Genomic DNA, 25,897 nt, shown 5'->3' on the forward strand with positions numbered 1-25,897 from the left:
CTTCTCTAAGCACCTTTCAGAGTCAGCCATTAAATTAGGCACTTTTGCTGTTGTTCTCATTTCATCTTCCTAGCTCTGGTATTCCTAAAGAAGAGGAAACTGAGGCTCATTGAAGTTGAAATTTTGCAGAGATGATCCAGGTCTCATTGGTAATTGTGTGGGGCCCAGTTTTATTTGATTCTCACACATTTTCTTTCCACTGTGCCCATGCTGTCTCAGAGCAGTGGGTCTGACAGAAGCTATGAGCCCCTCCTAAAAAGGCACATCCTTATTAGATTAGGTGGACAATTTCAGGTCCCTCATGGGCAACTTTGAATCTCAGCTCAGTTACACCAGTTATACCAGCTCAATGACTGATCAAGCTAGTTAACCTCTCCAATTTTCAGTCTTCTTATTGGTAAAATGAGGACATTGTATCCTCATTGTATCCTCGCTCATAAGATTGTTGGGAGCATTCATTCATTTTTAGATATGATGTATTTAGAATGGTGCTTGGCGTATTTTACATTCCCATAGATGATAGCTCACAAATTAGGGAATTATGGAGTTACGAAGGTGGGGTATTTTTACAAGGGGAAGTAAAGCAGGTACAATCCCCCCTCCCCCTTTTCCGTACTCTCTTTTTGACCTGTTTCAGACCCATCAGCACTCACAGCTCCCCTCTTGCCTTAGGCCATTTATAGTCCCAATTGATATCCAGGGTAGGGTTTCCTGGACTTTTTGTTCTACCAAGGGCAATGTTGTCCTTCATATTTGTAATGCAGTTCAGTGTTTTCAAATTGCTGATTCATCTTCTGCGGGTACAGTGGGTACCTGAGTCAGGAAGAGGGCCTGAGGAATCCGTAGGAAGGAATCAGGAACAGAGCTGCCCCCGGTGAATTCCTGGGTGCAGGCCCTCCCTGGCACTCTGGCCGCACATCTTGCAGCAGTTCCTCTGTGGGTAGATTGCCACTAGTTCAGCAGGCATGTTTTTCCTCAACTACATGGCCGGTGGTCAGCGGAGGAATATTTTCCTCGCACTAAGGAGCATGAGGATTAATTTAAAATGATCTGATGAGGTTGGAAGATCACTGTATTAGCTCTGCAATGTTGGCGTGAGGCAGCGCTCTATCCTTGCAGGAGGCCACGGAAAAGGAACATCTGGTCCCTCTCAGAGCCTCAGGGGATGACTCAGAGGCTTTAGCAGACTTCCTCTTCAAGGAATTTTGGTGTAAGTGTTGCATTCTGGGTTGGATACCGGAGGTATCAGGTTTCATAGGGAAGCTGTTCTGAGGCAAGGTGACCCGATGCAGAGGGAAAGGGCACACACCTGACTCCCTGAAGAAGAGGCTTTGGATGCCAGACTCACACCACATTCATCTTCCTCAGGCTACCTTTTTCCACATGATTTTTTTTTTTGGTGGGGGTGGGGAATGTAAGTTAGAGGACTAAGATGTTCTTATACATTGGGGAGGATAGAAGAGAACAGAATTCTGGAGCGTGATACCTCAGGAGGCAGGTGCATGATTGCGAGCAGTTGTGACCAGTATTCCCATATCTGCATTTTGGGACCTGTTCTCACACAATTTCCCTTCCTAGGCTTCTGGACTTTCTTTCCTCCATTGTGTTCTAATTCCCATTCGCCCCTGTTTAGGATAAACCTGCTCACGTCTGAGGCTTATGCTTCCCTGTACTATATGTTGTCCTCAAACAATACAAATCCTAAGGCCTCTCCAACGGGACCGAAGGCTGTGAATGTTCCCTCCCTCATCTGTTCTTGCTTCTCCAAAAGTGTTCCCCAGAATTAGCAGGAAGGCTCATGCCAGCCTCTGGGAGCCTGTGGCTGGTGTGCTATCGAAATCTGCCAGAGCAAGAGTGGAAGTCATAACGGTGCAGAAACACATCCCGCAGATGGCCTGAGGGCAGGACCTTGAGGGGCACACGAACCACACCAAAGGATGATTTATCCTTTTCCTCTCAAATGAGGACCAATTAAAACCACTTTTTAAAACCCGGAGGCTTACTCAGAAAGCAGTCCAGGGGCCAGTATCCTGAAGGGCAGTACATGCCCATAGACCACTGCAGGACAAACCGCTGCCCTGCACCTGCGTGTCCTTCACGGCCTCCCTCCAATCCTAGGCCAGGGCCTGGGCACAGTGTCAGAGAGCATGTGACACCTTCTCTCTGAACTTGCAGTGCAATAGGTGGGTGTGTGAGTCATCTGGGCATGGGCAGGTAGGCACCAATTCTCCATGTCCTGTGCAGAGACCACGGTCTTCCCATGCAGTTTGACTCTTGGATTTAATGGATATGCACATAATTTTATTCTCTCTCTCTCTCTCTCTCTCTCTCTCTCTCTCTCTCTCAATAAAGACAAAGTATAATGAGAAAGGTGCCTCCTTGTTCAGAGAAGACTAATTGCATTGTGTGATTCTCTTGTTGGCTTTCACAGTCTGGCTCAAAGTAACATGAATCACCCAGAGTCTGAGCCTTCATTCGATGCATGAATTTAAGGCACCCCAGGGGCCAATCCTGCCGTATTCTTGTAACCATTACTCTTGTCCAGGTATCCAGCTATATATAACCACATGCCTCTGACACCCCCAGGGCCTGCATCTTGACTTTCTTTGTGGTCCGTATCCTTTCCTCTTACGTTTTCCCACTTTTCATTGTAGGATTTGTTTTCTTGCTTGGGGTCACACCTCACCATAGTTGACCTTGCTTTGACCTTTGCCCCTAATTACAGAAGTCATTTCCACATGGAATGGAAGATTGTAATTTTTTTTTTAACTTAAAATGCCAACAACTTTTTAAAAAACTGCCACATCTGAGGCTTGTGCTTCTCTGTACTATATGTTGTCCTCAAACAATACAAATCCTAAGGCCATTCAAACGGAAGTGGCCTTAATTAAATATTTTATATTTTTATAAATAAATTAAATATTTTAATATTTAAAATATTAAACTATTTTAATATTTTAAAATTTATTTCTTATTTTAAAATATTAAGAGAGGGCAATATTCTCTTAGATAGTATTTAATTTGCATTGGACTATGAGGATTTGAGACTATCAGAAGTTTGGCCTTACGGTATGGGGAAACTGCGACCTCCTTGGGCACCTTACACATGAGCAATTGCTCTAGGAAAAAATGTGAGATTCACATCACTGGAGCAGCCCTTGCAACCCCAGCTGAGGACCTACCTGCTTTAGCAGATGCTGGGAGAAGATCTATTAGTTGAAATATTCAAGTTCCATGTTCCCACTTTTTCTTCCTACTGGATTTTTTTTAATTTGCCTATGTCATGATATGTATTTTCATCAGTTCAGAGCTTCGGCACTGCAGGCGGAGGGGATAAGAACAGGGCCAACCTGAGAAGAATATTCAGAGAGGAATATCCAGCATCACCTTGAAAAGAAAAGCAGTTTGGAAAGCTTATTCAACCTAGGGCATTATTTTGCATTTGAAAAACAGCAGCAACAAAAGCAGCTAAAGAAAGCCTATTGTCTCAAAAAGAGCAACATATCAATGTAGATACAATTAGCATTGAAAGCAAAAACCTAAGTCCTAAAGCAAAATTCAAGAAGCATAGCATTTTCTTCATTTTGCCTGTAGATGGGAGGTGTGTCATGCTGTCAATATCCGAATATCAGGTGCAGGAACATCCAGTGATCCTCCTGTAATATCAATGTGCCAAACTGTTTAGGCTTAATTGGTATTTTCATCAACACCAGTGGAGAGGTGAAGGAGAGGCCACCTAAATTATAAACTCGCTATCAAATATTGTGACAAAAATAAAACAAGATAAATGGCTGGATTTTGTCATCTCAGTTCTAGGCTTCAGTGTTTTTGGTGCCTTAGATATTTGCTATGTAGCCCAGCTGGGAGTGGCTTAGTGGTTGAGCATCGACCTATGAACCAGGAAGTCAACGTTCAATTCCCATCAGGACACGTGCCTGGGTTGTGGTTCGAACTCCAGTGTGGGCCGTGTAGGAGGCAGCCAATCAATGGTTCTCTCTCATCATTGATGTTTTTATCTCTCCCTTTCCGTTCCTCTCTGAAATCAATAAAAATATTTTTTAAAAAAAGATATTTGCTATGTAGAGATCAATCCTGTCACCTTCATTAAAGCTGCTGGAGAAAACACAAACTGCTTAAATGTAGGCAATTGCACATCCCTGGTTTTTGTCTCAGCTGGGCCTTGAGTTCCATCTAATTCCTGTGGTGTGTTTCTGATCTTATCTTTTCCAGTCCCACATTTGAACCATTTCCCTCCTCTGGAGTCTTTACCACAACCAACGCCCACCCCACCCCACCCCCGCCACCCTCCCAATTGGAATTCTGGGCAGATGAGCTACTCAGCCTCCACAGCAGAAATGTGAGGTCATCCTTGTTCTCCTCATCTGTCCTAATGTCATTAAGGAGCACAGATCTGTCCATGTAGCTGACTCTGGGCAATACTTGGTCTGTCCAAGGAAACCACAGTCTTTAGTCTTGCAGGCGGAGCCTTTCCATAGTCTGCCCTCTGTTTAACATGCCAGCCTCGTCTTCTCCCATTCCATGTCTCACACTTGCACACTCTTACACCATCCCAGTCCCCAGGCTGCAGCTCGCGTTTCTACAGCTCCTGGCACAGTGCGTGGCATGCAATCGGTAGTAGGTCAATATAAGTTGGAGATAGAAATGAACAGACTTCCTTCTCTGCTTATTACTCATTGTGATCAGCATTCTTCTCCAGGGATAAAGTCTAACATGAGAAATGTATTATGGATTCAAGAATTAGAAGATATTTGAACTATGACTCATTCCATTCACCCGTTTGATGAATAAGTCTCTTCTCTGACGTCTCAAACTATTTGTGAAGCTCAAATAGCTCTTAGGTCAATGAGCTAATTACCTCTACCAACAACCTATTTAATTTCCAGGAAACCATGATAAAAATTTTTAATGCAAAGTTTTTCTTTATATAGCTTTTATCTGCCAGTACTAGTTCTCGGTCTTGGCTTTTGATGGGACATACCTAATCCTCCCTCATGATGCTGGTACTTCAGGTTTTGGAAGACAGTTATGCTCTTTCCATCAGGGTCTCCTCTTCTCCCTGGTAACATGCCCAATTACATAATCTGTGCCTCTTACCTTCTGGTGTCACTCTCTCTGCTGTCAGCTGGCCCACAGAGACGCACCCGGACCTCCCTCCTGTCATGCTTATTAGTGCAGCTGAGATTACACTGGAGGCTTTGATGGCAGCATCCCTTTGCTGACTCATTTTAACTGAAGTCGTTTCCTTATTAAGTACAGAAACTGTGTATTCCTACCATCCATTCTGTTGCATTTCAGTTGAAAGTTGAATACATAAATATGAAACTTGAACAATTATATTTTTTTAACTTAAATTTCATCTCTTGAATTTCATCTTGTTAGAGAGGATTTTTTTTGTGTGTGTGTGAATTCTAATGATCATGACATTACATATCCAATATCCTTCCCTGCTTTTTGTCAATGCAAGTTTATGCCATGGATGAAATTATGCAATAGGGTTAGATAAAAATACCTGTAGTAATATATATTTATTGAAAATTAAACATATGCCAGGCATCATAGCTTAGCATTTCCATGTGTATTCTAGGTAGTTCCACACAACACATTAATGAATACCCTCCACCTTACACATGAGCCACTGAATCGGGTATAGGTCCCTGAGGGCTGCCTCTGGAAAGATTTCTTCCAGCTGATATTAATTCACTCACTAGTCTTTCAACTACAATAGTTACTAACAAATAAACTTACTTGTACTAGAATTTAATTCATAAGTTTGTTATATAAAATAACAGTATCACAAACTCCTTTTATTTATCTTTATGATGTTCCTGATTACTTTAATGACATACAACCATTGAAAATTTATGGAAAATATAGAAAATTATAAAGAAAAAATAATAATCACCCTGAATCTTACCATCCAGAAATAACCACTGTTAACTTTAAAATATTTATTAGTCGTTTTTGTTTACACTTATACATGATCTCATGTGTCTTCTTATCAATTCTTCCCTAGTTACAAGAGCCCAATTCTTTCAGAAGGCAGCATTTTTGGCTGCCTTTCAAAAAACAAAACAACCCTTATATAAGTGAGGATATTATTAGTTAATAAGAGTGATTATTTGTCCTTTTAATATTTATGTTACTGGATCCCTCCAGCTTTTTTAAAATAGTAAATTTGTAATGAGGAATAATATATATTTTATATTTTTCATATGTAATATTGGCTTGTGAAATTGAGCAATATATCAATAGAATAATTGGTAATGTGTATGAATCTGTATACAATTTTACTTTTAAAATAACTATCTTTGTTATTAACTACCATATGCCTTACCATCCCTAAATGACGTTTTAAGGACTGGGACCTTGGGGTCTCACCATCCTTCTAACCACTGCTCTTTCCATTAAGCGCTGTCTCTCTTGATCTATAATAATTGGGACTTTAAGGTCCTTCTTGAGAAATTAGAATTTGATTCAAGAAATCATAACAGGACTTAAAGGAGAGAAATAACAGGTCCAAAGGGGCATGTTAGAAGAGAGTTTGGCAACACTGGGAAATGAGAAGAAAGCTAGTGATGGTAGGATCTGATGGTTCAGCAAAGTAGGCCTTTAATCTCAGGTAAGAGGTTAAAAGTGCAAGGAAAAAGGATAAACCTGCCAAAACCGGTTTGGCTTAGCTGTAGAGCGTCGGTCTGCGGACTGAAAGGTCCCAGGTTCGATTCAGGTCAGGGGCATGTACATTGGTTGCGGGCACATCCCCAGTAGGGGTTGTGCAAGAGGCAGCTGGTCGATGATTCTCATCGATGTTTCTAGCTCTCTATCTCTCTCCCTTCCTCTCTGTAAAAAATCAATAAAATATATTAAAAAAAAAAAAGAAAAGGAAAACCTAAGTTTTGTTATTGTAAGAGGAATCATCATGGTTTTTGATTGATGCACTGGATATCTGGAAATAAAGACAAGTAATGCAGCCCCTGTGTTGGATATCACTCTCTATGACTACATTAAAAGTTTGACCTCTAAAGAAGCTTCGCATTTATATTTGAGGACCATTTTACAGGCATCTATTTGATGGGCTTGATCAGCCCATTGGTGCTGTCTTTGTGAGGAGGGCACTGTGAGGACTGGGGTGGGAGTATCTGGTTTGAATCTGGGTTCTGTTCCTTACAGAGGCAGGTTGCCTGCCCTCTCTGAGTCTCAGTTTATTCATCTGTAAAATGGGGATGAGCAAGTGGCAGTGAGAATCAGCTAAAATAGTAGACACAAAGTCCCTAACCTAGTAATTGACATGTAGAAAGTTCTCAGCAAATGCTAGAATCTCTGTCCCATCTCTCCTTTGTCATCTCTCCTCTGTGGCTGCTGCTATCAGGAAGCCACCATCAAGGTGTGAGTGTGCTATAACTCATGGGGTTCCAGGTCCTTTATTATTTCTTTAGAAGAGAAAGTGCGGGCTTATAATGTCATCTAATTATAATTTATTTATCCCTTTTTATACTCAGGATTCGTTTTTGTTGTGGTTGCTGTTTTATTTATACTGTTCAGTTGCTTTTCAGAAATGAAAAGCAAGGAATCATGATTTGAAATTCAAATAATGACTTTCAGCAAGAGTTCTGCCAGAGATGTCCACTGCTGTAGATGTGCAGCCTAGGAGACGCAATTTCTTGGAGTAGCCTGTAAGAATCCTGAATGAAAATATTAGAATAATAGTTTGACATATCCCTGTTTGCTTTCCATGAGAAGAAAAGGCTATCTATCTGTGGTAGTGGCAGAGGTATCAGACCTCAGAATGGGGATTTTCTTGAGGATAGCTAATCAGCCACTTACTTACTGTGTGATCCAAAGTAAGTACCAGATAGGGGTGCTGAGAGAACTGAAGAGGTAATGTGTAAACTACTTTCGGCAGTTTCAGGCACACACTAGGTCCACAATAAATGCCTGTCTCTTTCTTTTCTCCCAGTCTCTGAGACAACAGTTCCTTTTCACTAACATATAAACATGGGGAACTGAGCTGTGTGCTGCTTGCTCATTAGAGTTTGATAGCCTTACCAGGCCTCTGTGAACTGCTAACAGCATTGCTGGCTCTCAGTGACTAACTTTATCTAGGTAGACCAAACATTTATGAATAAGTAGATTTTAAGAATTAGGAAAAACCTTCATGTGATAAATACTAGATGCCTTTCCCCTGATACTTGAGTGTTTTGTGTGTGGGAGGTAATTTGGGAGACTTAGCTTTTCTTTGAAAAAGATTTAAAGGAAAATAGAAGCAATCAAGCAAAATTCTTCTTTCTTAAAGTTATTATGCTTAGAATGAAAATACGAGAGTAGATGAGAGGAGGTCTGGTAACAAGGCCAACAATTCCTATGTCGTTGAACTGTACTCCTCTTGCAAATGGCCTGTGTAATTTTGCTTTCCCCTGTCTTTCTTATAACAATAGTAATAAAAGTAATAATAACAATATTTTACATTTTCCCAGCATTCTTAAGTTGATCCTGTTATTGAACTATGATGATTCAACATCAGAGACAAGATTTTCATAAAAATCATGAAATAAACATGTGCCATACATTTTAATTCAACTCATCTATATATAAAAGCCAAGTGACCGATATGACCAGAACTGGAATGACCGGTCGCTGTGATGTGCACTGCATCTGGCCAACCACCCCAAGGCTGGCGCCTTGTTTTATTTGTGTTTGTATTTCTGGATACCAGTGCTTAGCATGGGGCCTTGTGTAGCCCAGTGCTCCTTTGAGTATTTATTCAGTTGGAAGAAATATCATTGGAAGATGGTGGAGGCAAACTTTCCGTATGCCTACCTCCAGTCATTCTAATACCATCCCTATGGAGTAAGTTCATACTGTAGTCAAGCAACGTTGGTTCACTGTTTCACAAGAATGTGAGCACCTATTCTGTATCAGGTATTGTGCCAGATGCTTTGGACAAAAGGACAAGGACTAGCTTTTGTATTTAAGTCTTGTGTCCTATTGGGGGAAACAGATACGTAAATAAACAAATTCAACCTCGCATGACACTTGCTGGAGGTCACACAGCCTGAGAGTGGTGGCACTATCCTTGACATCTAAGTGTGTTTAGCTCCAAAGCCACCAACCCAAGATGCTTCCAGAACAGAAACACTAGCGAAGCTCCGCATGAATTCTTTGCTTTATCATTTGACACCATTATTAAAGCAAACCATTTTGTTGTATTTGCAAATTAGGTCCTTCAGAAGCTTGGCAAAGCTGACGAGACAAAAGACGAACAGTTCGAAGAATATGTACAGAACTTCAAACGGCAAGAGGTAAGTGCCTTTATCTAGCTTATGGAATGGACATGGGTGGACAGTGTTTGCGCTTTAGCATGTAACCAAGATGCTTTCAGGCTGAAGAAAGAACTTCGTTGGGTTTGGTGTTAACCTGAGGGTAAAGCTTGTCAGTTCTCTAAGGCTTTCCGGTGGAGGGTGAAGGAAGAGGCGGCAGGCACTGCAGGGAGAAGACTTGTGCTTCTTCTCAGGAGAATCTCAGGAGATTAAGACTTCACTTCTCTGGAGCTTTTTAATGTAGTTTATTGATTTTTTAGGAAAGACGATGTTTTTGGTGATTTATATTCCACTAAGCATTAGCAGTAGTTATGTACTTTTGGCAAAATTACTTTAATTGCTGCCTGCTTCAAGATCATCCATTCTCAGTAGGGAGGCTATCTCCCCTATGGGGGTGAAAATTGCTTCTCGGTGGATGAAAAAATTGTACTCTTTTTATGTGTATATATTATATAACCAGATTTATAGTATATCTGTGGTATTAAAATTTCATGGGGGGGGGGGGTACATAAAAAAAAATGTCGGAGGAGACCATGATGGAAAAGAGTTGAGAAACACCATTTGCTTTAACGGACTGCTATGTGTTTAACAGACACATGAATAAAGGCACAGTTTTTGAAATTACTTGTTTATCTCGCTAAGGCTTAGCCTATCACTCTTTAGAGATCATGCATGAGGGTCAGGGAGAGGGAAGATGCAGATGGGGTCGCTGAGGTTAGAAGTTTCAAATCTAGAGGTCTTTCTAGAGGTGAGAAGAAAGCTGGGCCATAAGAGGCTTTCCAGACCCTCTGGCAAATGGAGTTTGGACATGGAACAAGGTAAGGACATGGGTTACTTTCCTGCTGCCATTTATAGCTACCAGTGTCCACAGATGACATTGGGGGCTTCAGGAATAAGTATTTGAGAAAAGAGAGAGAAGAAAGCTGTAATAGGAGAATAAATCATGTCCAAATAACCAAGAGAGCGTTGGATTTATAAAGATAGAAAATGGAATTCTTAAAGAAATGTTGGATCCAGGTCCATAAAATTAGGTATCTCTCTCACCCCCTCCCATCCCCTCAGTCTTCTCCAGCAGAACAAATTTTCTGTGTCTTTCAATGCTCTCATCTGGTGAGTTTTCATCCATTCTCTCATGCATTAGCGCAACACGCATACAGGTCATTGTCTAAGATCCAGACAACTTCCCACAGAAAACCTTGTCCATCAGCTCCCTGGATTATAGGGAAATCCCAATGTCTGCTTTAAGGGATTGGATTTGGATAGAAGTGACTCATGCTTATAGTTTTCTCTACTTAAGTATTTACACTCTATCCTTTGAAACCTAGTGTTCCCACTTGGTATATCCCCATGGAGCTAATTAGTTCTTTGTTCTTGGATTTTTTTACCTCTCACTTATATGACATTGTGATGTTAGCACCCCAGAAGGCTAACCTTGGGAAGCATCAAGTTTAAGAACACATTCATGACAATGAAGTGCTTTGCATTTTGAAAGTGCAGTGAATTTTTATTGCTCTTATTTGGACTTTGTTGACTGAACCAGATGAGGATTTTGTTTTGTTTTGTTTTTGTCTAAAGTGCTTTATGCTTTTTGCATAAGAAAACCAAGTATTGTCACAAAAAATTTTATTTTGAGAATGATGTTGATTATTCTTTTGGCCATGGTATTCATTGCTTTCTTATTTCCTCACAGTAATTTTATGACATTGCCTTGATTTTTCTAATTTCCATTGTTAAGTGAGGTTCTTATATATCTGCATAAATTATTGCTTTTGTACTCTAGGATCTTCTATCACTGCAACATTTAAAGATATAAAAACAAACTTTCTGGAAATATAACTGTATGTTTGAGACTTAGAAGTATAAATGAAACACAAGGGGACATTCTAAGATTCCAATTAACTTGTGTTGGGGAGGTTTTGTACATTCCTCATGAAAATATTCCTTTGTAACATGACATGTAGCAGAAATTAGGCAAGCTTTTATGAAGCACCCAGTCTTTGCACAGTTCATCATTTAGAAAGTAACAGATAGACAGTCAGCCAACGTTTATTGAATGTGTTCTGTGTGTCTGGTACTCTGCTGATATGTTACATGGACTGTCCCCCCTGATCTTCTGGGAGCCCCAGGAAGTAAGTGATGTTATCATCTTCACTTTACAGATAAGGAACCAGAGGTCCAGAGCAGTTCTGTGTTGCCCAGAGTTGCACAGTTCGAGGTAGCAGAGTTCAATATTTTAAAGCTGGGCAGCAGCCCCACAGCCCACCTACGTCAACACGATGCTCTATGAGTCACAGGTACAATACTCTGGAATCGTGAGAAAAAGTGAACAGTCGTTAGTTTTGTGAATAGAGTAGAACTGCATTACAAGAGCACAGAGAATGCTTTTAGTTAAATTATTCTCATTGACCTGCAGTAGATTCCACTGGGATGGGTCCGCAGTTGGCATCCATGTCTTTAAAGCCAGTGCCTTTGAGGACAGTGTTGTGACTGAATTGTGCCTCTCCTAAATTTATCAATTGGAGTTCTAACTAACCTCCAGCATACCTCAGCACTACACCTCAGACTGTGACTATATTTGGAAACAGGCCCAGTGAAGGGGAAATTAAGATCAAATGAGGTCATGTGGAAGGGTTCTAATCCAATGTGACTGATGTCCTCATAAGAGAGAAACAGGGATGAACACATGCAGAAAAAGACCATGTGAGGACACAGGGAGGAGGAGGCTGTCTGCCAGCCAAGGAGAGAGACCTCAGGCAAAACCAAACCTACCAATACTTTGGTCTTGGACTTCTAGCCTCCAAAATTGTGAGGAAATAAATTTCTGTGTTGTTGTTTTTTCCCCAGCCACCAAGTCTGGTATATTGTTATAGCAGCTCTCATACACTAATACAGCATTACAAATGGCAGTTTCAGAAACATTTTGGCTGTTACATTATGACTGGAGCAATGAGGGGCAAGGCATTTCTTCCCTTCCAATGATGCATCTCTGAAGCTTGATGTAACTGTTGTTTTTCTAGTACTTCCACTTTCTGTCTCATTTGGACATGATAGGACATTGTCAATAGCAAGCTGGCATCCATATCCCCAGAGAGAAACAGAGCAGTAAGCCTCAGGAAGTGTTATTGTGGGGGTGGAGCACCTGTGCAGTTTGCCTTAATTCCTAGGTCAGTCTCTCCCCTCTCCCCCATCAACAAAATTCAACTCTGTCCTCTAGGTATTAAGGCAAAAGTTGAAAAGATTTTGTATCATTCCCCTAATGTACCTCATAAGTCAAGTCTCTTCATACACAATGAAAGGGGGGGAAATTGGAATGGCTTTTCAAGGGTCACAAACTCAATTGCCTAAGGGCAATAAAGCATGTCTTCAAATTGTATGCAGCCTGCATGGTGTGATGAGTTTAATGATTCTAATAGGCATTTTCATCCCCCTGTGCACACAATGGGTGAGCTTTTCCAAAAGACAAGAATAGAGATCTGTATAAACTCAAGGCTTAAGGCAAACACATGGAAAAATAGTATATGTAATTACTAACTAGCTTTCTAATTTTGTTTTAGTGAAAGGTAGAAAGTATATTTTATATGGTCTTCATATCATAGCTGTACTTGGAGTTGATGACTCAGGGATAATTGGAAATTAGGTCGTGAAGCTTGGATAAAAATGTGAACAGTGAGATGTTCTCTTTGATATCCACTTCCCTCCCATGTACTAGCCCCTAATGCCATCCGTCCAGGAATGAGATTTCAAAATCCTCTCTGATTTCCTAACATATCTTTTGCCTTAATATGTGACAAAAAATATTAAAAATGGAGAAATTATTTTTTGAAATCAGTGCTGGGTTCTTAAGGCAGCTTCTGTTTACTCTAAAGAGCTCAAAACAAGAAGGAAAAAAAAAGGAAATTTTAGAGACCCTGCTGCTGTTACTTTAGAAAAACTCTTGTCTTCCAGTTTCATGCACCTGAACTTATGATAGGGAGAGCTCCATTTTCTGGTAAACCAAGAATGCCTGCAGTGTTTAGCAGACTAGCGTTGGCTTTGATCATAAGTGGAGTCTGATATTACATATCATTAGTCATCTGCTAATCAAGGTGCTGATTATTGCTTCATTAAGTCTCATCTCCTTGACAATTTAATTTTCTTCTGAGCTTCAAATATAAGAGAGCAGTAGCATGGCTTTCAAGATTGAGTTGACCTGTCTGAACTCTGAGAAGTTGAGCCAATTTTAATTTGACATGTTACTTAGCCTTTTCAAGAGAAAAATGTCAGTATTGGGCAAAAATAATAATGGAACTGTGAGACCTTCTGTCGGCTCAGGATCACAGATGAGATGACTGGACTTTTCTAGGTGAAATCACCACTTTGTGAAGTTATATCTCCTCAGATCAATTCTCATATATCTGTTAGTACTGCTGGGTTTCTCTTTGAGCCCTTTCCAAACATCAGTTCACAGTTAGTTTCTGAATTATAGGGACAAGTTAATGAAAAAAAATTGTCTGTATTGTAATTGTTCCCCCCCCCTCCTGTCTATATTTTTCTTTTTATAACAAAAATGATATATAAATATAAATCATTACATTTACTATATTTTAACATGTCAATTCAACATTGCCTGCTTAATGAGCATTAAATACTTAATGCCTTAAAGTGATTTGCTAGCTCTGTATAACCTATGAATAAAATCCATTGGATTTGATTTTGCAAGACAGGGCTGCAGTGTCATGAGTGTGGTAGTATGTGAGCGTGGTGCCCTGAATTTGTAGTGGTTGCTGTCCTGAGTTTAGTGTTTTAGAAAGTATTCATGCATTTTATGGATGGTGTCTACAATTCAGTCAAATTAATGCCTCAACACTGGCTTCTTTCTTCTGGGCAAAAGTGACTGACCTAACAAGAGTATACCTTCTATATTAGTCCCTAAAATCCTAGGCATAAAGTATTTGTTAGCACTAGCATATTTTTAATGCATCAGAATTTAGTGTATATAAATAATAAACAACTTGATTCATTAATTTTCACACACAGTTTAGTGCAGGTTAACACAGTCCTGTGTGAACACCCAATGCTAACATAAAGGTTTACCATAGCTCTTCTGTGTGTCCCAATCTATGGTAGCTCTTCTTACCAGCGCACTGGCTCAGCTTGGAGGAAAATCTGTCTGTAAATCTTCTGCTCTTCTGTGTTCTTACCAGAAAGCAATGGGAAACCTTGATGAGGTTGCATTTATTGTATAGCCAGTCCTTTGGCACAACATAGATGAAATCTTTAGAGGTTGAATCACAAACATGCCTGGGTGCTGTCCAGGGTTCTTAAGGGAGCTGCCTGGAGCCTAGCAAGTCTGGGAACCAACAAATGAGAGATGTCCTGAGCCCAGCAAGTCTGAGAACTGAACCCCTTTGCCCCACCTCCACCCCCATCCCCATCTTTGCCCCATGATACATACACTCAACATCATCATCTTCATCATCTTTATAATTAAGGAATTGGTGCTCCTGAGAATCAACCTGCTGCAAAAGAATCTGGAAACATTTAATTAGGTATGTAATGCGATTTGTTTGTGTTCAATAACAAAGATATCTGAATCCTCCCAAAATGATGTACCTTCTGCATTCTTTCTCTGACTATTTAGTTAGATTTTAAATTTCACCCTACTCCTTGGTGGGGATATCATGAGCAGTCCTCAGGAGTACAAGAAGAAAACAACAGCTTCAAGATGCCACTCAGCAAAGGAATAAAGGGAGTTTTTGACTGGAGGCAGTGCTTCTTGGACCTTCATAAGGTTTAAAACCATGCATGCTTTTTTGCATACCTGTTAATTTTTAATATCTTCCTGATGAAACCCAAAATGACTCTGTCTTGTTTTCCAGGATAGCTGGGAAGCAGGGAACTGGGGAGACTGCTTCCTTCTCATGAGCTCTGCAAGAATGTGGCACCCCAGGGAGGGAGTAGGTGGAGGTAGTTTTAATAAGGAAAGGAAAGCAGGCCTACTCCCTCGGGCTGTGTGGGAAGGAAGGGATCTGGGGACCATGTGGGATGGAGAAGTAGTAGCTCCTGACATTGATAAATGATTCAGTTGAAAAGAAATAAACAAAGAACCTCTAACACCAGAGTAACATTATTATACTCTATGCCAGGGCAAGGAATTCTGTAGGTGGTGAATCCTTCTTGGATCTTGTCAAAGAGAAGTATGAGTTGGGAATCAGACAACTGAATTATAATACACTCATTTGCTGTTATGTTGCTCTAAGCCCTGAGGATAGTGTGACCATGAGTCAGGATAATAATTTTATCTTACCTTGTAGAGGTAAGAAGGGAGAAAACATGCATATAGTCTCAAGGATATGAAATTTTGAGTCTCTTTCTATGCATGGGAGGGTGCAATATTCAAGGCTGCATAACGAAAGTGGTAATTTTCAGAGGAATTTGGAACAAATTTCCATGAAATAGCAGTGCTATAAGAATTTATTTCAAATGTAAAATGTCTTATAATTCACATGGAATAATGATGTTAAGAAAACTTTATTGTGCAATAGGTTTTGTGCAGAACTACTCTGTGGCATATTCTAGATGAAAATTTCTCTCGGGATTCTTTTACCTTTTTGATTCAAGTGAAATATAAGTGAAATTTAAAATGGTTATTACCAAATGATTTATGAGCCTTCATGCTCAGGGAAAATTATGAATTTTAACAATTAGAAAAAAAGTAAGTTATGTTACTCCTCACCTGAGGATATGTTTTTATTGATTGTGGAGAAAGAGAGGGAAAGAGAGAAAGAGAGAAACATCAATAGACATTGATTGGTTGCCTCCAGTAAACACCCCAACAATCTGGAATCCAACCAACAACCTTGTTTTTTTGTTTGTTTGTTTGTTTTGTTTTGTTTTTGGTGTACAGGGATGCTCTAACCCACAGAACCACTAGGCCAGGGCAGAAAGAAAGTTATTTAAATTAACTTAAGTTTACCCACTTAAATTGCACTCATTTGTTTAAGCCATTATTGTATAATTTGAACTTTCTTCCACTCTTATAGCTTAAAAAAAAATCTCTTTTGGAGATTCTTATTTCATTTAAAAACAATTATTGTTTCCTTGGGCTAGAATAAATCATTCCCTTTCTTGTTCTTAAAGAAAAACCAATGGCTTAATTGTGGGCATAATTTGACAGGCTTTCTTCCTTAAATATTGATAGTTAGGAGAAGAATACCCTTTGCTATTTCTAGATATTCTGGACAATTGTGGTAACTTATAGCCATACCACCGATAGCTTTGTGTTACTTTCTGAGGGAAAAGCATCCTTTTGGGTGAGAAGTTAGCCCTGTCTTAGTGCCTCTCACATTTCTCAGGGGAGGCATGGGCAGTGGTAGAGCTGAGGTCCTACAGCGCACAGAGGAAGCAGATGTCTGGGAAGTTCTGTTTTTCATCTCTGTGCAGTTTTCTTTCAACATCACAACAGGCAGGATAGTTATAAAATAATGGTTTCTCCCCATTTTCTCCCCTTCACCCTCAATAAATTGTTGTTCCAGCAATAAAGATGCTGTAGGTTTATTTTGTGGCTGCATGTGCCCTAGGCAAGCCATTCAGTACCCCCAAGGTCTACACTCAACCACGTAGAAAAATGTGGCCTTGGGGGAACCCAACCCTATTTAAATCCCAGTTGTACCTTTCAGAGCTTTAGGCTGCCAGTTGGTCTGGATCTGTCCATGTAAACCACATATCTTATTACAGATATTAATCTCTCTGAATTATTTGCCATCTGCGGTGACAAATGGTTCTGGGCCTTGCTGTCTTCTCTCAGAACCATTCTTCCTCTTTCCATCACTGGACCAGCACTAGAGCTTCAATTTGCTAAGCCATCCACTTTCTCTTTGACCTTTCTCATTGGATTTCCTTTCTGAAATGTTTTTGTAAATGTCTTTAGTGCTCACTCATTCCATTGGCTTTTTTTTTTTCCTGTTAGATTTCAGCCTTCTCCATCTTGCAGCATTTCCACTGTTGATGGTGGACCATTATATCAGGTTGTTTGGATAGGTTATGCTGTAGCAGCAATACCTCCGTGGCTGTATTTCTCACTTAGAAAAATGTGAATGGTAGATGCACCTCATGTTCCCTTCGCTCTATGACTTATGGTGGAGAAGTAACCCCGCTCTGGAATAGCCCAGGGCTCATGGGGAGAGAGAGAGTTGGTATGACTATGATGCTCAGAAGCCGCATGCCACGCCACTTCCCCTCACATGTCAAGTCCCACAGCCATGCTTAATATGAATGGGGAGGAATGTCCAATCCTCCCCAAAACAGATCTGGAAGAAAGATGCAGTGTAGATGTGACAAGAATAAAATATCCCAGAGCCATCACTTTTCAAAATTTTGTGTATTCAGAATCTACACAGTGCCGGTCACATCATAGATATTTAGTAGCAGAAAGACCTCTTTCTTCCCCAAATTCTGACATTTTGTAGTGATGTTTCGGACCTTGGCCTGACTCTTCATCCTCTATCTTTACAGGTGCTTATCATCAGCCTTTTCTCTTTATTCTCCTCCTCCTTTCCCTACAGTTTCCCACTGCACTTTGATGTTTTGGAAATCCAACCTGGGTTGTTGTTGTTATTATTATTATTATTATCATCATCATCATCATCATAATCTAGCTTATGGCAATTTGCCTGCATGCCCCCTACTGGGGATTGAGCCTGCGACTCAGGCATGTGTCCTGACTGGGAATGGAACCAGAGACCTCTTGGATCCTGGGTCGATGCTCAACCCCTAAGCCACACCAGCCCGGCTCCACATACTTATGTTCGTTCAAGAATGAGCCCCTGGCAATAATGATTCTGACACTTACTGATTTGTACGTGTTCCAATGCAAAATAGAGACAGAGCACTCAGCATCTCTCTGTTTGTGTGTTTTCCAGGCAGAGGGCACCAGGCTTCAGCGGGAACTCCGAGGATATTTAGCAGCGATCAAAGGTAACGTGTGTGCATGCGTTGTTTACGGAATGCTACAAGCACAGGTTGTTCTTGGAATTCATGAGTGACAAGATGGAGAGTTAATTACAACACCATTTGGCTTTCTGGCAAGATGGCACTTGATCACAGGTGTTCAATCCACCCACTCCCAGATTCCCATTGGCGTGATCATCATCTGCATGTGCAAAGGGAAAAAAAATACAGGGCATCCCCCAAAATGTATACACACTTCCACAGCTGATAGCTCAATTCTGAGAATGAAATGCATTTTAATGAACACTGTCTTTATAATTATTCAACGTGTGTGTACACATATCTGGGAACACTCTATATGTCTGCCCTGATGCTGGAAACTAGGAATAAAGCCTCCCACATGCAGGAGATTTCTAGGAAGAGCTGTGAGAGCAAGCTCGAGAGCTTGTTTCAGAAAAGCTGCAGCTGGTTTACACCCTGAGGGAGAGCATGTCCCAGGAGAGACACACACACTTCAGCCCTCTAGGTCTGCGGTCGCCAAACTTTCAGACCTCAAGGACCACCAGTGCTTCCCGCACCATCAGCTGGTAACTGCTGCTCTAGTTGAAAGGGGCAAGAAACGTGGCAGAGACAGGTGTGGAGAATTATCAGGAGTCACAGCCCTGGACTGTCTGTGGTGAGTGGAAACCAGCCACACCTGTATCCCTGCCACTGTCTGGGGACAGAAAGGCGCTGGCATTGGTTTCTGCTTCAGCCATAGGAGGCAAAGAAATGAGGCCCGTGGTTAAGAGAGGAGAGAGCATTAGGGATGAGGGTTCCATTGCTTCCTGCCCTGTGTCATACAGCTCCCAGCACGGGGGCAGCTCCTAGTGAACCCATGGGTGTAATAGATCACAAGGCAGATTTTGAGATTAGTGGGGAGAGAATGGATTGTCTCAAGGGGTATTGGATAAACTGGCTAAACACTCAGAAAAAAGTGAGATTCCCATCCTCGTACTCCCTTCTTCTTAACTCCAAACATAGTTAAAATGTAAATACATGTACAAAGAGGTATACTAAAATAATAAGATAAGATAAAATAAAATAAAATAAAATAAAATAAAATAAAATAAAATAAAATAGACTTAGTCTCTAGTCTTGGGTGATGAGGTCTTGACCATGGTAACCAAAAGACAAAAAGACATAAAGGAAAAGACTGAGAGATTTAACCTCATAAATATATAAAACTGATATATGTATGTTTAAAAAATTTTTAGGCAAAACATTTAATGAAAATGAACCAAAATATAAAGATGAATTGTTTGAAAAAAAATTATAGAGGTGTAAATAAAACCAAAGGGAAGGTGATTTCATGTTTAAAAACATTAAATGAAAATGAAACATAATACCTAACATCAGCAAAGCTGTAGGGAGCAGAGTCCTTTCTGAAAATGAAATGCATTTTAATAAACACTGCATTTATTAAAATGAGAGCAGTTTGGCAAAAGTTTTTTTTTTAATTAATCCTCACCAAAGGATAGTTTTCCCATTGAATTTTAGAGAGAGTGGAAGGGAAGGATGGAGAGGGGGCAAAGAGAGGGATGGAGGGAGGTAGGGAGGGAGGGAGGGAGGGAGGGAGAGAGACATCAACATCGACTTGGGAGAGACACGTTGATTGGTTGCCTCTCACACATGTTAGGTAACAAACCTGCAAGCCAGGTAATGAATGCCCTTGACTGGGACTTGAACCTGAAACCTTTTAGTGCATGGTATGATGCTTCAACCAACCACGCCACCCAGCCAAGGCTGACATTAGCCTTGGTTTACATTTGCAAAGAAGTGAAGCTCAGAGAATTTTACTTCCACAAACTTACAAACTTCATAATTCACTGCACTCAATAATTAACCTCAACTATTATTATTAGAATAGTCCAGTCAGAAAATAGAAGGCACTCTATGTATTTCTTTAATTATTGATTTAGGATTAGATTAGATAATATTTCAAACACAGAATTTTTTTCTGTTAGCCGGTTTTGTAAAAGGCGGAATAGTTTGTTCATTGAGTGAATTGGATCTCTTCCTCAAATTTTATATATTTTGGTGTAGTTTACCACTTTGTGGAGAATGTGTTTAAGAAGACTGGCATAATTCTTTTCCTTAAGGTGGTCTAGAAGGAAAATCCCTTAGTGAAAGGTTAGCTCAGAGAGACACTGGGGGTATCATCCAAGCAACCTTTCACTCCACTGCTAATGGCAGTGGAGTGAAAGGACCTCTGTTTTCCCCCATCACCTTTTACTGACTGGATGATGTTAACAAGTGGAACCCCACAAACGAGATTCAGGTACATTACTTTGACCAAGACTGACTGGAATGAAATTTTAAACAGGTTACTCAGAGTTTATCAGAACCCTTAATATATCAGTGTAATTGCCAGAGGGCCTAAGGGAGTAAGCGGCATTTCCCAGTTATTTGACTGTGGGATACTTTTTTTCTTTTCAAAATCTTACCGAGTTAGAATTCCTTGGAGCACATTTTGGGGTTTTGGGAGCACACTAAACGATGAGGGTTTTTGGTAAGTAGATCACAGTTTGCATTTTCAGAGTGCTTTCCTGGCCAATTTTTCTGTTTCCACAGAAAGAACTCGAGCCACCTCATGCTGCAGGCAGGATTGTAGAGGAACAAGATCTGGCCCTGGAGAGGTGGGGGGGGGGGGGGGGGGGCCCTGGGTCTAGTGTCAGGATCAATCGTGGGAAAATCACTGAGCCTCTCTGCTGCCTTGGTTTCCTCATCTGTAAAGTCCTCCACTTGTTCTTCAAAGCCCCCAAATCTCCACCTCTGGGATTCTGTGAAATTGGGTGAAGCTCTACTCATCATCACTGATCTTGGCGTTCTTGGGTTTTTTTAAGGTAGATCTTATGCTCTCATTTAGTTTAGCAGCGGCCATCCCATTGAGCCTTAATGATGGCCTGACACCATTTGAGAGGATGGAGATGAGGGCAGTGCCATCCCCGAAGAGGGCAGTGCCTCACTCTACTATGTAAGGGACAGGATGCCAGGCCAGGGATTGTCTTTCCTAGGAACTTACACTTGAATGGACCAAGAAAGAGAATCTACCTGGTCATCAGGTTATAAGCTGTACCAAAGAAGGAGGTTGCTACTGGAAGGAGCATCCTGTACAAAAGCTCAGGAAGCAGGAAGGAGCATGGGCTCTTGAGGGAACAAGGAGATTAGTGAGGGGCAAGCAGGAAACAGCTGCATGAGACGCACAAAGAGGCGCTAATGTATTGCATTATCCTGGGAGTTTATTCTGCATGTGGGAGAGAGTGTCATTACATTATCACAGGCAAGGGAATGCGTGACATGATCAGGTTAGCATTTTAGAAAAATAATGATTGTGGTTGTTTGGAAGTCAGGCTAGAGGAAATGGAACTCCAAGGAGTTTAGCTCAATAAATAGCCAACATTTACTGAGCTCTATGTGTGAGGCACTGACATAAGCTTTCACTGCTTCATGTCATGTGATTCTCACTGCACCCTATGGCAAATCCCGTTATTGCTAAGTAATGTGCACTTTGGAAAACGAGATTTGGGGTAGTTAGGTAATTTGCCTAAGATCACACAGATGGTGTATGATGGAACCAAGATTTTGATAAAGGCCGATTGATTGCAAATAACAATCTTAATTACTATGTCATACTGCCTCCAAAAGTAGTTTTTAGGAAGGCTGGCATTTGACCGTTTGCAGTGTGTTAGGTACTTGCTGGACCGTTTGCATGGATTGTTTTACCTCATCTAAGTAATGGATGATGGGTGCCTTTTGTGGGCTGGGGCTGTGGGCCTGAAGGAAGAGACTTCACCTGAGAATCAGGCAGAATTGGCTTGTCTTGCTGACAAATTCCGTGTAGGAGGATGCATGGAAGAGTACTTCCAGTTTCCTAACTGGGACCACTGGGCAATATTCATGAAGATGGGGAAGAGGAGGAGGAGCAGGTTTTGACAGGAAAGTCAGAAGTGCTGGTGGGACCCCCAGGTGGACATGCCCGGCAGAGATCCAGTGGGTGGGTGAGGAGGCCAGACAAAGGGACAATGAACACAGAGCATATTTCTCTAAGGAGAGTGTGACCACGTGGTGTAATGAATTGTATGTGCCTTAGGTGTCAGCATGGCCTCGCAGTAGAGTTGGCTGTTCTTGAGCTGCTTACAATCTGGGTATTTTACCTTCCCCTCTCCTCCACTGCTTGACACTCTAAAGACTTCCTTTTACTTGAGGCAACCCCAGTCTTCTTCAACAACTCCCTTCTCAACAATGGGTAAAACTTGCAATATTTCAGCTATTCTGTTGGTGGTTTATAGCTGCTGTTGGTTATTATAATAATACATTTTAACTGAGATTGCCTTTATCTAAAACATATACCCTCAGGCAGCTTAAGCAAAGAGGACTCATGTAGCACTGTAATCTATGCAAGGTATCTTTGGTGACAAAGAGAGATTCACAGATTTGGCTGCAAATGTAAATAGAGATTGTTACAACAAATGCCTTGGAGAAAGTCCAAAATTCTGAAGAGGGAAGTAGTCCCTATCTAATAGTAAAACAGAATTCTCCTATGAAAATCACAAATCTTCTGCTTTAATGTTGACAAATTGCATTAAAGGAAACAGGTTTTAGCTTTGTTCCTCTTACATCTGTCAGCAGAGTACATTCTGAGTCCCTGAAATCTCCCTGTCAGTCTCTCTGTTCCTTAAGAGCAAAGCGTGTGTCTTGTTCACTTGCACATCCACCCAGTACTTTGTCTAGAGTCTTCTAGAAACAATTTCTATGTCAAAGCAGATTCTTTCCACATTATCCATCCCTACTGAGCCACACAGCAATTAGTAGTTACTTTAGGCTGCTAGACACATTTACTGCCACATTTTGCTTTGGACCTCAATGAGTAAGGTCACGTGAATGTTATTTTAAGCTTCCATTCACAGTTTTATTTTTACCACAAAGGTTATTTGTCCTGTGATACCATTATTTCTTTTTCTTCCTGCTAAGGCATTAATAACCTGTCTGAACAGCTATTTATAAGGATAAAAACTTCAGAAGACTTTCAGGGGGTCATCCAGCACCTGACGTGGTTTGAATTGCAGGGGCACATTGTTAGCACAGAGGCTTGTACTTGGGGAGGGGTGAGTGTGGAAACTGGAGCTCCTGTTGCTGCCGCCGCCTCACCATGACCACACGTACAGGGGAGAGCATCCTCACGTGCTGGGGACCGACCAACGCCGCTGTGTGCGTGACTTTTGGCTTTCTGCACGCCTACGAGACTCTCACTTCCTCCGAGGACCTGGAGGCATCACCGTTTCCCCCCTTGCCTGCCTGGGCTTCATCTTGCGTGAAGGTGTTTCCGCCTGTTGTCAAGGACTCCTTTCACAAGCTCAGTGAGGTGCTTCATGGAGAGGGGCATGGCCCTGGGTCACATTCCAGCCAGTGATGTGCAAAGACCCACTAGGAATTTCCTTCTTTTCAGGGGGAGGAGACCGGGGGTCATTCTGCACCCAGAGAGTGAAAAAGCACTACCAGCTACAAAATCACATGCTGACTTTTATGCATCCTGTCCAAGGACGTACGTCTGTCATTTCAGACATCTTCTTTTGTTTTGTTTTTCCTCTCACAGTTGAACCCAGAACGGACTCCCTGAAATCCAACCAGCATGCGGCTGAGTCTAGATGGCTGCCGCTTCCCGTTTAACAAAAGTCTTTCTGTCTTTGGTTCACTGGCATTAAGTTATGAGATGTGTCTTTGCTTCCAATGACAGCACTGGCTCATCCTCTGCGCTCCCTCTACCCAGCCCCTTTTCCTATCCCCTAAGGACAAAGGCCCAGGAACCAGCTCAGCCAGGTCACACCTTCTCCATGTCTGCAGCCAAACATTGCCCCTTGTCTCCATGGCAACCCACACTTCACCTCCATGTTTTGAAGGAGGGATAGAAAAGGTTTGGTGATTATTTATATTGCCATGTTGCACCCGGAAACTTTATATCTTTCCTATTATTAATAGCCAAATGTCTTTCTACTGAGGATTCTGACCCATAGAGTTAAGAATGTTAAGCTTTCTGAGAGTTCTAATATAAAACATGCTTTGGATGCTGCCAACAAAATCGGCACCATCTAACTGAGTCCAGCTGCCTAATTCTACATATAAAAATTTTACACTGGGAAAAAAAGTACAATTGAAATTGAAGGGTGTTATGCCTCATTCGTCAATGTATAAAAAACTAAAACCTAAAGTTGTCTTTGTACAATCTAGTATTCTCTCACCAAAATTTTGCAATATTTTTATGACAATAATTTACCAGATCCATGTTCAAACAATTTTGAAACTTTCAAGGTAAAATTAATCCCACCAATGCCATGATCAGTGAAGAATGCGGCCTCTCAAAATTAAATGTGTTAAAACCAATGCAAAGTCCACAATACGTAAGAAAGGTGACCAATCTGGTGATCCTTTCTGCAACCTATGAGCTATTAAAAACAAAAAGTAAGCCTTAAAACGATCAAAACTAACCATTTCTACCAAGAAAATATGTATATCTATCTTACAACAAATTATTAGATCCAAATGACTTAAGTGCCTAATATTATAATTAAACATTTGAATTTTCCATTATTTTTTAATAAATCATTTATTTGTATAATTTATATACAATTACTTTTTTTTCCTGGCATTTGTTACTATTGAGAATTAAGTAATATAACTTTTGTGTTAACTTGAGGAAGGGGTAGCTTCTTCAAATTTGTATAAAATGCCACATGGGCTAGTGGTAGCCTTAGTTTGGTAGTGTACTTAATAAAGAATAAAATGACAAAAAATAGTAAAACAATATATATAGATTTTAATAATATTGCAAAAATAAAACCTTTTGTTCTCCTTTGAAAATTGTTAGGCTACTTAAACCAATTTCAACTGTTATGTCCTAAAAACCTGTTGATTTTGCTTCTACCTGCTTCTAAAAAATGCTTTATTTCTTGTATTTAAAGTCATTTAAATTAATTTCATTTTAGGACTCTGTAGTTTTATGGACAAGTATTCTAGGTGTCCTATTCATTTATGGTTCCATGCTGCTTGGCAATTGACAGCACACAAACAGGGCATATTATTATTGTTGTTGTTTTCAGAATAGGACACATGGTTGATATTGTCAGGACCCAATATCTATCATTATCACAGTAATAACAGAAAATGCTCACTGTAATCAGATAAATCTTATAGACCCTCAAGCAAAGATATAATTACAGATGCAGTTAGCAGTTGTGCCTTTACCATTTTTGCTTTAAATGATTAACAAAGATTTTTCTCTCACTTGGAAGGAGGAAGAAACTCCTCACCTATCTAACAGGAGTTGTTTTTCTCCAACACCAGGCATGCAAGAAGCCTCGATGAAGCTCACCGAGTCGCTGCATGAAGTCTATGAGCCTGATTGGTATGGGCGGGAAGATGTGAAGATGGTTGGCGAGGTAAGAGCCAGAACGGCCCCACACAGGAGGCCTCGGGGGGCTTCTGCGAGGCTCCTACCTAGTGCTGCTCACTCAGCCTGTTCCTCAACCGCCTCTTACCTCTCCTCAGCCTTAATCATGAGGGGACAAACACCAGGTACATTCACAGACACCATATAC

The 25,897-nt window shown here is 40.8% G+C and overlaps 1 protein-coding gene across 4 annotated transcripts in view; it reads left to right on the forward strand.

The window, feature by feature from the left end:
* AMPH (amphiphysin) overlaps window positions 1–25,897 on the forward strand; it is a 117,050-nt gene that overhangs the window by 38,590 nt on the left and 52,563 nt on the right. For all 4 annotated transcript variants that reach the window (XM_084896416.1, XM_084896415.1, XM_084896418.1 and 1 more), the window contains exons 2-4: window positions 9,237–9,317; window positions 18,236–18,290; window positions 25,644–25,738. In XM_084896416.1, coding sequence (XP_084752542.1) covers window positions 9,237–9,317; window positions 18,236–18,290; window positions 25,644–25,738 — 231 coding nt within the window. The remainder of the gene's footprint in view (window positions 1–9,236; window positions 9,318–18,235; window positions 18,291–25,643; window positions 25,739–25,897) is intronic.

Source organism: Pipistrellus hanaki (assembly GCF_964339955.1).
Source record: "Pipistrellus hanaki genome assembly, chromosome: 10".
NCBI lineage: Eukaryota > Metazoa > Chordata > Mammalia > Chiroptera > Vespertilionidae > Pipistrellus > Pipistrellus hanaki.